This window comes from Elephantulus edwardii, unplaced genomic scaffold (genome assembly GCF_000299155.1).
Source record: "Elephantulus edwardii isolate Elephantulus edwardi_28Jun2011 unplaced genomic scaffold, EleEdw1.0 scaffold00252, whole genome shotgun sequence".
Taxonomy (NCBI): domain Eukaryota; kingdom Metazoa; phylum Chordata; class Mammalia; order Macroscelidea; family Macroscelididae; genus Elephantulus; species Elephantulus edwardii.
In genome coordinates this window covers 3767850-3785950 of record NW_006400002.1, presented here as the reverse complement: position 1 = coordinate 3785950, position 18101 = coordinate 3767850, and the positions used below count along the sequence as shown (strand labels likewise).

At 39.4% G+C, this 18101-nt stretch overlaps 1 protein-coding gene and 1 pseudogene across 1 annotated transcript in view; both read right to left on the bottom strand.

Moving 5' to 3' along the window:
* The window catches only part of SORT1 (sortilin 1), a 132742-nt gene that overhangs the window by 32329 nt on the left and 82312 nt on the right, over window positions 1-18101 (bottom strand). Inside the window, exons 5-8 of the mRNA XM_006899354.1 lie at window positions 9792-9894; window positions 8054-8218; window positions 3535-3608; window positions 869-918 (exon numbers count right to left, since the gene is read on the bottom strand). Of these exons, the coding sequence (XP_006899416.1) occupies window positions 869-918; window positions 3535-3608; window positions 8054-8218; window positions 9792-9894 (392 nt within the window). The remainder of the gene's footprint in view (window positions 1-868; window positions 919-3534; window positions 3609-8053; window positions 8219-9791; window positions 9895-18101) is intronic.
* The window catches only part of LOC102863462, a 9883-nt pseudogene continuing 8765 nt past the window's right edge, over window positions 16984-18101 (bottom strand).

Here is an 18101-nt window from a genome sequence, read left to right as displayed (position 1 = left end):
TGGAACTCTACCACTATTTAAATGCAATGACTTCCATCAATACAACACAATCATGCTCTTTTGTAGGAACTGCCATGCATTTCACTTTATTATTGTTCGTAGCTTAAATATATGCTCTATGCAAATGCACTACAAAAATTAGATTCTGTATATGTAGCCTATACTTTTATTTGTATCTACTTTTAAACCACTTTTAATTGTGATTTGTATGAAAGTTTACATAGCACATAGTGTGTGGTTCTTTTCAGTCAATCATGCATATGTTGTTCCTTAATGTTAAGTACAATATATATATAATGTATGATTGTCCATTCATTCCATATAGTCCTCCCATCCACCCATTTTAATAAAGTATTTATCTACCCATTAATTCTTAACTACCCCCCCCCCCCACTGCTGGTAACTAGACTAGCCTGATGCTTACCATGTGTAAACTTTCTTTTTTTCTTCTTTTTTAACAGTGGTATATATAGTATTTGTCCTATTGTGACTGACTTATTTCACTCACATAATGCCCTCTAGACTCATTCATGGAGTGTAATGTTTCATGATTTCTTCATTGTTTTTCAATGTTACACTTTTATTTACCCTAGGCCTGGTGTAGTAATTTGGCTATATTTTCAAGATTTTTTTTTTGTGTGTGTATGTGTGTACCGTCAAATCAGATCTGACAGGTACAGGAGGAGACTGTCCCTCCTTCTCCAGCAGAGCACCTGGTGGATAAGATTTTTTTTTTTTAAATTCTTTAACAGCTATTAAAATTTCAGGAGAACGGAAGGGTCTTTTATGTCTTTACCTTTTAAAACCTAGAATATTCTACAATAAGTAGGCAACAGGATACACTTTTCTGAGACTAAAATATACTTACTGCAGGAGCCATTCACATAGGTGGTAAAGAAGATGGTATTTTCTGATCCCCTACAATGAGGCAAAGACAGGGAAAAGAAATGGTTCAAGACTGCTAAGAGACTGTGGTCAACCTTAGCTACAAAGCCTCAAAAGCAAGTCTAGTAGACTGTTTCCCAAGGCTCTAGCTGTAAAACCTCAAATGTTAAACAAATAGTTGTTTCACAGCTTAAGCAGTCGAGGTTGCCAACAGCCTGATCCCAGTGGTGTGCATAATCTACTACTTCTTAATGTAAATTCTTCTAGCCGGTTAAACTGGTCTATTTACGTCTTTCAAATCTACCTCTTATATTTGCTCACTGTAGTACTGCCCTATAATGCTTTCCTTTCCTGTAAACACATTTTATCCTTCAATCTTCATGTTTCAGCTTGAAATCAAGCTCTTCCATGAAACTTTGCCTGTCACTGTAGCTGGAAAGCTTTTCTGCTGCAAAAAATGATGCTCCACAGATGACAATTATGCTCCCTGTCCCTGTCCGGCCCAGGGTACTCTGAAAATATCTGGAGACATTTTTGGTTGTCACAACTGAGGTGGAGTAAGTAGAGCAGAGGCCGTAAAAGCCTCTGCAATATAAGGGACATGGCCCATTTGAAACTAATCCCAAACAGCACTCCAGGGTATGCCATTCTATACCCCTCACTGGGAGGTCCTCTGACAAACTCATTTCCTTCGAATGGATTCCAACTCATACAGGGGAGAGTAGACCTGTCCCATAAGGTTTCTAAAGCTGTAATTCTGACTGAAGTAGACTGTCACACTTTGCTCCCACAGAAACCCTGGTGAGTTCAAACCACTGACCTCTCAGAAGAAAGGCACTTAACCACCACACCACGAGGGGTTCTACTGTTTTAGCTGACAACTGCATGGTGTATGCACATCTTACAACACTATGGCTACCTTCAGGGCAGGTACTAAGTGTTATACTTTGTTGTTTCCCTCTCAGAACTTAATTCAATGCTAAATAATTTAACTGTGTCATCTCAATTAGGTAACTAGGTCAGAGGTTGAATAATTTAAAGTATTAACTTGGAGAGAGTTTGTAGGGAACTAGATTCAACCTCTGATAATATTTAACAGATAATCACCAGCAAAAGGTGCTGGGTCATTCATTCAGAACATTAGGTTGTAAATTCCTAGAGACCAAAGATCTCAAAGTATGCAGTTATCAACAGCAGCCTTATCTTTTGTTCCACCACTCAACAAAGACTAAGCTTGCATAGCTGAAAACCTTGCAAGATATAATACAATTTAGAAATAACCTGATTTTCACAGATGAGTTTTCATAATAAAAAAGAACTATAAACAAACCCCCCAAAAATTATATACTTGCCTAATAGCAAATAATTTCTTAACTCAGTTACTTAAAAAAAACCCCTTCATTCTTGATAAGATTGTATAAGGTATATATGGTAGTAAAAGAATTTATTCAAATATATAAAATGAAAGCAGATGTACCATGTGCACCACTGTGAAGCCATAAGAGCTACATTTAGCCAGCATTTTCTAGAAAAAGTCTTCTTTATTTAAGCAGCATACTTTATATTTTAATTAATTTTTGGAAGACATTTCAAATCTGCATTATGTATTATGTATTTGCCTGGTTTACTGTAAACACTGGTCTATGGGACAACCACCATGAACATCAATGTTATCAACTTTAGAAGTTACTGAGATTTGTGTTATTTTCTGGATCCAGCACTAAATAACTTCATGCTACATACTGCTAGACTCTGTTTGTTTTATGCCTGAGGTTTTATAGCTTTTCTGCCTCCTTCCAGCTCTCAGGCTGTCAATTCTACTGCCATTAGCAATCATATACATAACACTCTCTGTAATTTGCTATAAACCAGGAAGCCAGATTATCAAATTGGTTAAACTTAGCCAAAGAAGAAAAGGACTCTCAATAAAGATCTAAACCTAATTACAGAATTTTGGAGATATGAAGGCTCTTAATTCAATTCTTCCTCAAATTAGCATTCCCCACCCCCCAAATACTCCAAAGAAATCCCTTCTTTGAGCTTATTAAAGGAAAACACTAGGGCTCAGACTCAGCAAGGTTAAGTCACTGAACAGAAGCAAAGCCAGGTCAGAACAAAGGGGACTTGAATCCCAACAAGAGTTGCCTCCACTCCAGCATCTCAGAGCAGGCGCCTGGTGGGGGAGGGCACCAGCAGAGAGCCAATGAGCTTTGGTGCAAGGCAGGGTGAACCAGGCAGGCTGCAAGCTCTTGGGCTTGCTTTGCTGTGCTCCAGCACAATGGAAATGGGCTGAGGGAGAGTAACACTGAGGGAGAGGCATATATAAATCCCCAAATTAAAGTCATAGTTTGTGATCCTCTCATGTTGTCACCAGTCATGGAGAATAACCTTTTACAGGCAGCAGTTACTCAATGACAAGCCTGGTTTAGTAGCTTATAGTCTAACATCTGACAAGTCTAACCAAATCTTGCAGAATTTGAAGCTTTTCTAGGTCAAGGTCTGTGTCATAACTCTCTCTCTAACCTCCCTTATAATGCCCTGACAAGTACCTGACACACAGTAAGAGATCAATATTTATTCAAGTGACTTTTGGCAGCACTGTCAGGAAAGGTTTAGGGCTCTGAACAGATGGAGTCTTCCATTACTCACCATTTGGCCAAACATACTGCTTTGTGGATTTCTTCCCATTTTCCCCCAAAATTCTTGGACACCCACAGGCCATTCTGAAAGATTATAAATGACTTATCAAAATTCTGGCTTTATCCTGGGCAGCTGCTCGTATGATCTTTAATAATGCATATCCAATTATTCAGAACAGGAAAGACATGCGCCAAAGGTCCAGCCGAGCAGCCTGAGCTCTGCTGGCACACACATACTTTATCCAGAGCCCCCTGGAACCTTGGAAGTTCAGAGTAACAAAAGCTTATTGCTCCTACCATGTGCCAGGCACTTAGTAGACCTTGCACTGGTGATACAAAGATGAAAAAGACCCACTCCCTGCTCTCAAGGAGTTCACAGTCTAACAAGGGGCAAATGAAGGAGAAAAGTTCAACATGGGGCCAAGTAGCAGTCGGGTCAGGCAATGGAGATAGTTTGCTGAAGAAGGCCGGGGAGATGAGGTAGTACTGCAGAGAGACGCGGACTAGCAAAGGCAGAGTTCTATTTAAACAATGGAGTCCCCCAAGTCTTTGGTCTTTAGACACTTCAACCCGGAACTCTACCCATCGCTGGGATCACCTTTCAGCCAGACAACAGCCTGCCTAGAAAGTGAATAATAAGACCTGTGAAGAAAGTTCTCCTTATAACAATCAACCATATGAGGCCAAATGGGTAGCATGGGACAAAAAAGAAAACTCAGAAAGCAGGAAGGGACAGGTTAGAAAAATTAAATCAAGGAACTTGAGGAGGAAGTGGTAAGAGTACTGTTACACTGAAGGGATTGCAACTAATGTCATAAAAAGAAAATGTGCATGTGTTTCCTACTGCCAAAGGGGCCCTTTAGAGTAGTGAGAGAAGATCTTCACCCTGAAACCCACAGCGTCCCTTTTCAGCAGGAAGTAGCTAAGAGAATACGCCATCCCCTTTTCCTTATGACTCAGGGTGAAGTCTCTCTCAGGGAGGAGTGATAGGGAATGGCAAAGGACACACAGACAAAGAAGATTAATCAGAACTGGCTTTGACAAGCACTGTGGCATTTGGACAAGAACAAACTGGGAGGAGGGTAGAGAGAATAGTGCAACAATGAATGAATGGAAACCCAAAATCTCTGTAAATGTTTATGAAAATTAATAAAATATAATTATAGGAAAAAAAAAAAGAAAATGTGCATAAATTGCTGAGTGGGAAACTAACTTGTTCACACTTTTGACCAAACAACAAAAACCAAAACCAAACCATTGCAACTGCCAGTGAGTTGATTCCAACTCATAGCAATCCCACCAGACGAGTACAACAGCCTCAGCGTGGTAATTTTAAAAGAAGCAAACTACCACATTTTTGTCCTGTGGAGTTGGGGGGGGTGGGTTCCAACTAACAACTTTTCTGTTATCAGCCAGGCACTTAATCACTGTGCCACCAAGACTCTCTTAAACCACAGTGAAATGTTAAAAGAACAACAAGCCTCACATAAAATGTTCAAAACTAAACAAAAAACACTGCAGTATATGCAGGGAGGTAAATCCCACAGGATATATTCGTAGAGCACAGATTCAAAGGGAAGGGCAAAAGAAGCTGATGCTAGAGAGGGAGGGAAGGCCAGCTCCAGGAGAGGTCTCCTACACCACACTGAGGAACCTGGGCTTTATTTCATGGCAGATATTCTATGGGGAAAGCATTTTAAGTAAGGGAATGATATGGTCAATTTTGCTTATCTGGATGAGAATGGGAAAGATGAATTTCAGAGGATCCAAACCAGAAACAAGAAAAGCTGTGAAGATCTGTACATTAATAATATTATTATAACTAGTATAAAGGATTCACCAAGAGCAGTGAAGCCCTGACCCATGACAGAGATGAACAGTCTCTGGAAGAATTTATGAGCTAGTTATCAATTGAACTGGGTAACATTTCCCATGGGGAAACGTGGAATGTTTGTGTGTGTGCGCGCATGTGTATCTGTGCACATCAGTTGCTCTGGGGAGAGAATGCATACAATATACTAATCAGTACAAAGAAAGGGAGTTCTGGTGGCCTAGTGAATAATGAACCGCACTGTCAATCTAAAGGCATGCAGTTCAAATACACCAGCTGCTCTGTGCAAGAAAGATAGGCGATCAACTCCTGTGCAATTTACTGCCTCTGAAAACTTACTGGAGGATCAGCTATGAGTCAGTGCCAACTTGACAGTACAAAACAACAGTATAAAGAGTGAAGGGAAAGGAGCAGGAGAAAGGTTGTTCTATAGGTTAAAGTACTTTGGCATATCCAGGTTAAAGATGTTCAAGTGATAGCAAAATAAAAACGTGAAGCCCTAAGAAAAAGCCAAGGTTAGAGACGGGGATTTGAAAATGTTACACTTCTTCAAGTGATTTTTAAAATAGAGTAGGAGAATTTTCAGAGTGAAAAGAGAAGTGGCATTTAAGGGTAGCTTGGAAGGAGTTTAAGAAAGAAACTAAGAGAGAATGGCCAGAAGGCACAAGAGTCAAAAGCAGTAAAGTCAAAGAGGTCAGCAAGGGCAGTTTCCAAAAGGAGAAACTGGCAGTATTTTCAAATGCAGCAGAGATTTAATCAGATAAAAACTGTCAATTACAGTGGCACCTTGGGTCTACTGGGCCCAGTGTCACTAGAGGGGGCAGAGAGATGTACCATAATCGATAAAATTAAATGGGACTGATTGAAGTAGAATTTCTTTTCAGTGCTTCTTTCATCCACCTAACCGTTTCTTTCTATAACTTTACCTCCTCTATTAATGTTCATGTCTTTGTGCCTTTTCATTTACCTAATTTGACTTAAAACAGTATGAAAGGGTCTGATATAATTTACTCGTACTTTCAGTAAAAAAAGGGTCCATCTTTTCCACTTCCAATTATTTTACACTTACTTCATTGGAAGAAATTTCAAGTTTAAAATGGGATTGTTTCTGCTTTTTCCTGAGGATAACTCTGTTTTAATAACTTTAAAATACTAAGTAATGGAGATGGGTGGTCCTGTTCCTGTGGAAGCTGTTTTGTCCCTTCAAAGGGCTTTCAGCTAGAATTAATGGAGGTTAGCTTCCTAGAAGTACTGCTATAAGGTAAGCTACCCAGCAAGAGTACTTCCTCTGCTTTCCTTTGACAAAGAATAAATATGACAATCTTTGAATCTTCCAGTCTTACTTACAGTCTACCCACACAAGGCTCAGAATCCAGACCACTCTTCCAGCCCCTTCAACCTCCCTATGCCACCCTTCAGCTCAGTGTGGCTTATCCACAGTCGATGAATCTGCTTCCATCCCTAGTCATCAGCGCAATGGCTGCTCTCAAGTTTGTGTGTGGGCTCACCTTAAAAATACCATCCCTCCCTCCAGCCCACCAATTGAAAGTCATAGATTTTCTATATCTGGATTAGAATCTAAGACTGCATTTTAAATCAGCTCCTCAAATGATCCTATCTTATGTTGGTGGTCAGTAGACTATACTTCTCAAAAGATATGAGAGAGTGTATTACATACACGGAAGGTATAACTACGATCATCATAGCCTCATCTTCTAAAGGAAACAGGAAAGGAAAAGCTGAACTTGCTCTTTTGGGGAACTTTCCTAAGACAGGTGGTTGAGCTAGGAAGGAACAGTGATCTGGGGAAAGTATGAGAATGCAATTGGGATATAGGCATTATAGGCATCTGAAATTTTAAATATTTAATTCATGAGTGTTAGGGACAGAACACTATATACAGTTTATGTATCAATGAGTTACCAAAACATTCATAAAGATTTAATTTGGTTATAGAAAAATACATTAGAGTTTTATAACTTATGCTTAACTTCTGCAGCACAGCCATTTCCAAGTTCATGCAACAGTAGAGATCTGATCCTTCGAAAAACTCAAAACGGTTATTATTCAGTATAATTATCTGGAACAGGTATTACATGGAAATTGATGCCTTTACAACAAAGGGAAAAAAATGTAGAAAATATATACTTCATGCTATAACGACCTCCTAGAAAGAAGTTCAATCACCTATAGGTAATGCTTTTAGGACAGTATACACCCTCTCTTCACTTCCAACCTGGTTTGGTTCCAAAGACCATTTCTATTCCAAAGTTAAGAGCTAAAGAAAACACTTTAGTTGCTATATTCCAACACTGCACTTTTAGTCTTGTCAAAAAATATTCTGAACTGAGCTGGTATGCTATGTGAAAACTGGCATTATGTGAAAATGGAGGATTATCACATCAGATCACAAATGGACAATGACTACATCATTATTTAACTGTCAAATTACATCATTACATAATTATCAAACTACTGAGAATCATAGCTTTTCCAAGCTGACACATAACTTAATCATCAGAGCCAGCGTCACACTTACTTCAGTATTCATCACTGTAAAATGTACAATATTAACATGAAAAGTTGTTTTTTAAACTACTGTTGCAAAACATACATTATTGGATAACAATAGAGGAGAGGGTATCTTTTGAGACTATAAAAATGCAAAAGACAGGAAAAGTTTCTAAACTAGACTTACGTCAGTACTGAGGGCTAAGAGATAATCTGAATTCTGAGGACTATACATCATCTGAGTGAGAGGATGAAATGGCAGATCAGTCTGAATGAAGTTCTTTGCAAAATCTGATGATCTGAAGATTCTTCCTCCATGACTTCCTCCAGACACCTCTGCTGTTAAAATCACCTATTCAGGAAAAGACCAGATTCAACATATAATACTGTAAAAGCATAGGAAGTTCTTGCACTATTTTTATCAGATACTCCTCCTTAATGCCATTGAATTTGAATGGACTTAGTTGACCCTCCAAGCTAACCTCTAGGTTTCTGAGGCTGTCAATCGCATGACAAGAGATCAGCCATCTTTCTCCCTCAGAGCAGAAGGTGGATTCAAACTAGAGGTGCAGTCTTGTGGTTAGCAGTACAACTTCCTGTGACTATGACAGCAAAGCTGTCAGACATTAGCCAAGAACATTTTCTTTCCAAAGGAAGGACGAGTTACAGAAAAACATTAGTCACTAAATTCTACTCCTCAAGACTTAGTCTTATATGTATTTAAAAAAAAATCATTCTGAATTGAGTATGTTATACCTGTGAATTTAAGCCAGGTCAAACAACTGCATCATAATTTTAAAGGGATTTGGTGCTTCTCAGACAGGAACCAAAATCTATGCATTAAACCCCCTTCTTTTGTGAACTATAGCAACACCAAACGAAACTTTTAGGAAGCTCTGGGGGCTTAGTAGTAGGGAGCCTCACTGCCAACCCTAAGGCAACTAGTTCAAGTTCATCAGCTGATCTATGGGAGAAAGATGGGCCATTTCCTCCAGTGCAATTAGGTTGCTGTTGTTATGTGCCATTAAGTCATATAACAGCTCAGAACCCTGCTCTATCTTGAGCCAACTTCATTGTCTCTAACACTCCTACCCCCACTACCCCTGTCACTAAGTCAATCCTTTTCACCCAGGGACTTCCTCTTTTGTGCTACCACTCCACCCTTCTAAGCATAATGTCCCTCTCCAAAACTGGTCCCTCCTTGCAACATTCCCAAAGTATGTCAGACAAAGCTTCAAAATCCTTATCTCTAAGGATCAACCTGGCTTTACACATTTCAGGATGAACCTGTTTGTTCTCCTAGTAGACCATGGTATATTCAATATTCTTCTCCAGCCCCCAAACTCAAAGATATAAATTCTTCTTCTGTAATCCTCAGTCAATGTCCACTTGCTGAAGCATAACAAGTAATTGCAAAGAGCATGGCTTGATCAGGCACACCTTAGTCTCCAGAGAGGTCTCTGGCAGCAGATTTTCCAATGCAATTTGTCTTTTGATTTCCTGGCTGCTGATGCCAAGAGTATTGATTGTGAAGCCAAGCAAGGTGATGTTGTTGATAATCTCACTCTCTTTGCCACCTATCATGATGCTGCCAATTGGCCCAGTGGTGAGAATCTTTGTCTTCTTGATGTTGAGCTTCAATCTATATTGGAGGCTGCAGTCCTTAACATTCTGCTGCAAATGCCTTAGGTCCTCTGAAAACCTGCTAGGGAGGGTCAGCTATGAGTTGGTCTCGACTGAATGGTACCTAGCAACAACAACAAACTAAACTTTTAGTTCACAATGAGTTGGAATCAACCTGATGGGAATGGATTTAACCTTAATCCATTACTGTGTCCTAATGACTAACTCCAGTACTAATATTTCACATACCTCCATGTGGTACCAAGCACAAGTTTATACATACATGCATGAGTAAAACTCACCTTTCCAGAGTTCTCAGGACCAATAGCCATGCCAAATTCAGTCCGAATAAAGGTGTTATTGATGAGATTTGTAATATCTTTAAAGTTCTTTCCATAATCTTCACTAAGAAAAGGGGGGGAAAAGGTATATTTAGATTACAGCAGTAGTAGGCATCTGGCCTAGCATCTATCTTTTTCTGCTGAATTTATGTAGGTACTCAACCTTCTGAACAATCACCCGCTTCAAAGAATATCCCATACTAAAAAAAAAAAAAATAAAAAAATAAAATATCCCATCCTTGGCTTCAAGCTGAGCAAGATTAGTCTGTGGGAATCTATCTTCCTCACTAGTAGGGGAGGTATGGAGAGGGACAGACTAAGCCAAGTTGAATCAATGAGAAGTAAAGTTCTAGGAAACACATTTCCTCATTCTTAAGATACCCACCTGATAATATGGTATATCTTTCTTTAGCTCAGTGGTACTCAGGTTGATTTTGCATCTAAGAGAACCTTTAATAATGTGTGGAGACCTTTTCCTTTTTTTATTATCACAACTCAGGGGTGAATTGCTACTAGCATCTAGCAAGTAGAGGTAAAGTATAATGCTAAATTTCCTATTATGCACAAGGCAGTCTTCCAAATAAATATCTGGGCTAAAATGTCAATAGTGCCAAGACTGAGAAATTCCAACACTGTACTATGAATGGAAAGTAAAAAATTGCTAGCAATTGTGTCATGGTGAGATGATAGCTTACAGATGAAGGCAACAACAAGTAAGAGTCCAACTGAGATAATTCTGGAATTTCATAGAAGTGAAAGCCTAGGATACCAGATTGACCTGACCCTGAAATCTACCTTTCTCTCTACTTAATAATACAAACCAGTAATTCTCTTATTATTTAAGCTACTTGGAGTCTGTGTCTCTGCTTCGTGGAGTCAAAGACCTCCTAACTAGTTTATTAATTCACAGTACTTATGACAAAGCTATACAACATTAACATATCAAGGGCCCTGAGGTCCCCTCCCATCCAGATGTACCCACCACTCCAACAGTCTCTCATGCATGCAGCACAAGAAATATAGTCCATGAAAAACAAACAGACCCATTTAGCCCCAACTCTCGGGGATTCAGGATTTGTCCTAAAAGATTATTCTAACAATACTTTTGGGAGGTATCTGAATCTTGCTTAATTTTGAGATACAAGAGCAAGAAATTAACAGCAGTTTAACCTTGCCTAGCTTAATACTATGTACAACTTACTCTCTTAGTATATGATACAGAATGTGAATTCTTAATATTAAGAAATGTCCACCAATGAAGATCACTATGCACTGAAAATCACCACCTATCAACAAACACTTTGTGTATAGTACTTCTCTGACAGATGACAGATGGTACAAATTTTGAGAATAGCATTGACAGCTATGGTCACAGAACCAGAGGGCATGAGAGCTACGAGGAACAGAGGAGAACATCTTGTCCAACTCCCTCATTTCACAGATGACGAGATACAAGAGGATGCAATTAACCAAAAGTCAACCAACCAATTAAGGGTAAAATTGAGAGGACAACTCAATTCTCTTAATTTGCAGGCCCAAACTAGAGACAAAAAATTTTTTTAAAAGAATTTTATATTGGTTCACTTACAAAGTACATATATATTGTGTTTCACACAGTTCTTCATTCATATTGTGTTTTATACAATCATTTTCATGCATTATGTTTTAAAAATCAACCACCATTGGACCTTGCCCATCATTACACTATCTTTTCAGGTACCTGCCAGATCCTTCCCATTTCCTTCACCTCCTCCCTCCACCTACCAAACTGTGCAACCCTGTGGTTTTGCCCCTACTTATCTTCATCCCTCTGCTCCCACCCTTTCTCCCTGTGGGCCCCCATACATATTTTACTAGTTATCCTTCGATTTTTACAATAATGGTTTTATGCAGTATTTGTCCTTATGAGACTGAGTTAGTTCATACAGTATAATGTAGAGACAACTATTAATTATTTGTGAGGGAGTTTTCAATTATAAACTGGGGTCTTACTTATTGTGCCTATTGTAAATACGGCCAAGAGGAAATAGGAGACAGACAGAAGACAGTAACTATGTAGATATGCACAGGCTCCTGACAGCATGCTATAAGGCAAATAACACATGGCTTTAAGTTGTCCAAATGTTCTTCCCTTCCCTTAGCACACAAAGATCTGCACAGAGAAAGTTTCTATTTAAATTAGGTACTATGCAACAGATTCTTATTTTATCCCAACTTTGGCTTTGGAGAATAGTTTTCATGTTTTGACAGAAGACCGAGAACCTGCATAAACAATGCCTAGATCTATGGTATACCTTCCAAAGGGTTGCAAATGGCTTGATTATCACTGGCTTGCAGATCTCTTTTTCTTTACGACATCCCTAGGGAACTTTCAAAAATCTGCTGGCAAGCCTGCCTACTTTCTTAAGAACTTGGCACAAGAAACACATTACTGCCCCATCCACCACAACTTAGGTGCTTCAGTCAGTTAAACAATGGAGCAAAACATCTAGTATCCACCTGCTAGGATTTAGGTAATGATTCTACTGAGGCCACTTAGGTCCCAAGGATATGCAAAAATAACTTTATGTAGACACAGCTGATCTTCTATCAGCATAAGGAACATCTACCATGAAAAGGACATAAATGAATCATCATATAAATATATTTTTCAAATTTCACATATAATTAATAAAAATATCAATAGTTGAATACAGCAGTAAATTATAAGTTAACAAAAATACTGTGAAATCATCTACTTTGGAAATTGCTTTTTTCTTTTTAATAACAATTCTATGTGTCAACTTGAACACTTGGCCCTTCTGGTTATCAAAAATAAACAATCCCTTTTGTGTTTATCCATAATGAAAATAGTCATAAGGATATGCACATGTTGTTGTTATGTGCCACTGAGTTGCCTGCGACTCATAGCGACCCTACGTACCAGAGGCTTACATGCCATTCTATCCTGTGCCAACCTCACCGTCTCAAACACACTCATTCCCACCACTCCACTCACAGAATTGATCCATCTCATTGAGGGTCTTCCTGTCCTGCGCCGTCCCTCCACTCTCCCAAACATGATGTCCCTCTCCAAGGACCAGTCCCTCCTTGCAACATGCCCAAAGTATGTCAGACAAAGCTTCAGAATCCTTGACTCCAAGGAGCATTCTGGCTTCATCCTCTCCAGGACAAACCTGTTTGTTCTCCTAGCAGTCCATGGTATATTCAACACTCTTCTACAGCACCACAGCTCAAAGGCATCATTTCTCCTCTCATCCCTACTCACTGTCCAACTCTCCAATGCATAGCACATAACTGAAAAGACTGTAGCCTGGACCAGGTGCACCTTAGTCTCCAGCCTGATGTTGTTGCTCTTCAGTACTCTTGAGAGGTCCCTCACAGCTGACTTTCCCAATGCAATTTGTCTCCTGATTTCCTGGCTGCTGTTACCAAGAGTGCTGACTGTGGAACCAAGTAAACTAAAACTGTTAACTATCTCAATCTCTTCACCATCCATACTGATGCTGCCACTTGGCCCAGTGGTGAGAATCTTTGTTTTCTTGATGTTGAGCTTCAATCCATATTGAAGAATGCAGTCCTTGACCTTCTGCAGCAAGTGCTTCAGGCCCTCCTGAGGTTCAGCGAGCATGGTTGTGTCATCCGCATAACACAGGTTGTTAATGATTTTTCTATCAATCCTGACCCCATATTTCTCCTCATAGAGCCCAGCCTTCCGGATGATTTGTTCTGCATACAGATTGAAAAGGTATGGAGACAAAATACATCCCTGATGGACCCCCTTCTTGATTTTGAACCATCCAGTGTCTCCCTGCTCTGTTCTGACAACTGCCTCTTGGTCCAAGTATAGGTTTACATTAGCACAAATGTTCTGGGATTCCCATTCTTCTCAGAGTCAGCCATAGCTTGTTGTCATTTACATAGTCAAAGCCTTTGCATAGTCAATGAAGCACAAATACACATTCTTCTGGTATTCTCTGCTTTCTGCCAAGATCCATCTAACATTAGCTATAATATCCCTAGTACTACGACCTCTTCTAAATCCAGCCTGCACATCTGGCAGTTCTCTGTTGACATATTGTTCCAAACGTTTTTGGATAATTTTCAGCAGAATCTTGCTTGCATGTGGTATCAATGATATTGTTTGATAATTTCCATACTCTGTTGGGTCACCTTTCTTTGGAATGGGAAGAAATATCAATCTCTACCAGTCAGTTGGCCAGCTGGCTGTCCTCCAGATTTCCTGGCACAACTTAGTGAGCACATCCAGGGCAGCGTCTATTTGTTGAAATAAATCAATTGGTATGCTGTCAACTCCGGGAACCTTGTTTTTCCCTAATTCCTTCAGAGCAACTTGAACTTCCTCCTTCATCACCGTAGGGTCTTGCTCATACATTATTTCATGAAATTCCTCTGTGTCAGCCAATTCCTTCTGATACAGTGACTCTGTGTATTCCTTCCACCATCTTTTGGTACTTCCTGGATCATTTAACATTCTATTCTACCCAAACTATCTTTAAGTATTGTCACCCATGGCTTGAATTTGGTTTTCAACTCCTTCAGCTTAAGAAACGCTGAGCGAGTTTGGCCCTTTTGATTTTCTGACTCCAGCTCTCTGCACATTTCATTATAGTATCTTGTTTTGTCGTCCCGAGGTGCCTTTTGAAATTTTCTCTTCAGCTCTTTGATTTCTTCCTTTAGCTTTGGCTTCTTGGCACTCTAATGCAATACTCAGAGTCTCATCTGACATCCATCTTGGTCTTCTTCTTCAGCCTTTGTAATGATCTTCTGCATTCTTCATGGACGATTTTCTTGATATCCTCCCAGAGCTCATTTGGTCTATGCTCATTTGTGCTCAAGGCCTCAAACCTGTTCCTGAGATGGTTGTGAAATTCGAATGGGACAGACTTAAGGTCAAATCTTGCACATACTGAAACTCAAAATAATAAAGGTGAAATGTCATAATGAATAGAAAGAAGTATTTTTTGAAAAGCACTTAAAACTTTAAAAGAATAAGAAACCATTTTAGTAGTAAAAAAAATTTAAAAAGGTTATCATCAGAAAGTCCTCTGGTAAGACAGTGTCTAAATTATTAGTAAGATGAAGCATTCCAAAGGTGTGGTATTTTCAGAAAACTCACATGCTTACTTCAAGTTCAAATGTCAATATTCTAGAAATTACACCATTGTTTTGGAGCAATTTTCATCTACATCATAAAAGAACCCATGACACCAGGTACCTGACCAACACACATTTAACGAAAAGCAACAATAAAGGTCCTATACTATATCTCAGAGGGAACTCTGGTGGCCTAGTGGGAAGAAGCTGTACTGTAATCCCAAAGGTACGAGGTTTGAATGCACTAGCTGCTCCATGGGAGAAGGATGGGCAATCTCCTCCCATCGGATTAATTGCCCCTGAAAACCCATCAGCTATGTGTTGGTTCTGACTCTACAGTACACAACTACTATCTCAGAGATAGATCTGATGGCCTAGTGATAAGAAGCTGCACTGCAATCTCAGAGGCACGTGATTAAAATCTGCCAGCACCTCTGCAGAAGAAGGATGGGCAATATCCTCCTGTGGGATTAACTGTCTCTGATTGTCCGCTGGAGGGTCAACTATGGATCAGTACTGACTCAACAGCACACAACAACAATAACAACTATCTCAGAATTTTACATTTTCTTTTCTCAATGGTCAAACATATATAGAAACCTTTATTTGGGTTAGCTGGCTTCAAGACTTAATGATTTAATAATCATTCTTCTATTCTTAGTTTGATGGCATACCAAATCGACATATTTCAACAAACAGACACTGCCCTGGATGTACTCATTAAGTTCTTCCAAGAAATCTGGAGGGCAGCCAGCTGGCCAACTGACTGGAAGAGACTGATATTTGTTCCCATTCCAAAGAAATGTGACCTGCAAGAGTTCAGAAATTATCAAACAGTATCATTAATATCACATGCAAGCAAGATTCTGCTGAAAATTATCCAAAAATGGCTGGAGCAGCATGTCAGCAGAGAACTGTGAGATGTGCAGGCTGAGTTTAGAAGAGGCCATTGTACTATGGATATTACAGCGAATGTGAGATGGATCTTGCTGAAAGCAGAGAGTATCAGAGGAATGTCTGCGCCTGTGTTGCATAGACTATGCAAAGGCATTTGATGGTGTGGATCACAATAAACTGTGGCTGACTCTGAGAAGAATGGGAATTCCAGAACATTTGATCATGCTAATGTGAAACCTATACTTGAACCAGGAGGCAGGCATCAGAACAGAGCAAGGAAATACTGCATGGTTCAAAATCGGGAAGGGTATAGGCCAGGGATGCACCCCATCTCTACACCTACTCAATCTATATGCAGAATAGATTATCCAGGATATAATCTGTCTCCATACTTCTTCTTCCTCCTCCTCTAGTTTACTTTATTAAAAAAAATAATTCATCCATTGTTTGAATTAATGAAATTGCACAATTTCCTCCCTCCCTCTTTCTTCTCTCTCCCCTAGTTCACTCTGCAATGCATCTGTTTTTCTGGAATGTTGTCATACCTGTAACACCTAATCAAATATTCCTTTTAAATAGTTCTTTTCCTGATCTATTTCCAAAGCAGTGTTTCTTTTTTATCCACTCTTTTCCTAGTTCCCTCAAGAACTCCCATGTTAGTCGTGCTTTGTAACAGTGGTGTTATGTAATTATTGTCCTTTTGTGACTGAGATCTTTCACTTAGCACAATGTTCTCCAGGGTCACCAATGCTGTGTAAGGGTTTGGTTTTTTTTAAGATTTAAAAGACTGGTTGTATTTTGTACATTACAGATAGAAAAACAATCTGTTTAAGTAGAGATGTAACTATGATTAGCACAAATATCTTCTATAGCATGAAATTTCACACACATGGCATTTCAATTATTAAAACGGCAGGATGATCTCAGTCAGAAACTAGGCTTCATATATGAAATGTTTTTGTTTAATTTTTTAAAGTTTTCTTTAAAATAAGAAAAACCATGGAAAACATAGCTCCCAAACCAGTTAAGTTAGAAACAGCTAATTAACTAAATGAAAACACCACTGTTTTTATTTTTACACTCTTGAAAGGACAGAAAAAGAACTACTACTGGTTGGCATAAAGAACGCGCAGGCCATCTATGTAGACATCTGGGAATAAAGTCTACATTTACCAACTTCTGCAGCTTGCTTGTTTCTGCTTTTACACTGGCATTTCAACTTGTTAGCTACTCTATCTTCAGATGCTGACTGGACCTGGCCCTCAGGCTGTCCTCCAGTGTAGGTGGGGTCTGTACTTTAAAAGGATAGATTTAAACTGCATCAGAGGTGCATCTGTACGAACACCCACTGGGTCAAAATGAGTTCGGCTTACTCGAAAGCCTGCTTGAGAAAGATAGCACAAAAACTTTTTTAACTTTGGCATATTCATTCCTTTAATGCTGTGTCTATGGATGTTGTAATAAAAGGGGGGGATGTTCATTACTGAGATCTGCCTTTTGCCTCTTGGTTAAATTTGTGATCATTTCATTACTTTTTCTCTTTCCTTATGCAAGGTAGTTATCTGTTGGGTTATCATCTGTAGTTTTAGCACATACACCATGTTCTTCTTGCTTGTCGAGATTTGAAGATGTACAAACTGAAAATTGACTTTGAGGAGTGCACTCTGATTCAAAGATTAAAGATTTTATTAAGGTCTGAATGTCATCTAAACCATCATGAAGAGATGCATATAGCATTCTTTTGAGGAATCCAGTATTAAAAGGAGAACTTGACCAAAGAGGTCCAAGCTCTATTGCTGTCTTTCCAGGCATGCTTCCATGACAGTTACAAGGTAGCTGTCTATAAGGGTTTTCTTCCACCATATTACCATCCTTCTGAAAAATTCTCTCTTCACACCACTGGCAATGGATCAGGAATTGAATCTTCTTGGCTGTTTCATCTGCTGAGGTAGGCCCTCTCAAAACTCTCACAACCACCAACACAAAATGTTCAAGGGCCACTGCAAAAAGTACTTCTATGCCTTTGTTACATCGAGCTGCAGCTCTTGCCACTGCAGCTACCACAATTCTGGCAGCTAATTCTTTGTAATACTCGGTTTGGACAATGCTACAGCCATAGTGACGCCTGGCAACGTGTTGTGCCTTGGCATATAAAGAACTTGAAGTATTTCAGATAACAGATGTTGCCCTGGATGTGCTCACCAAGCTGTGCCAAGAAATCTGGAGAACAACCACTTGGCCAACTGACTGGAAGAG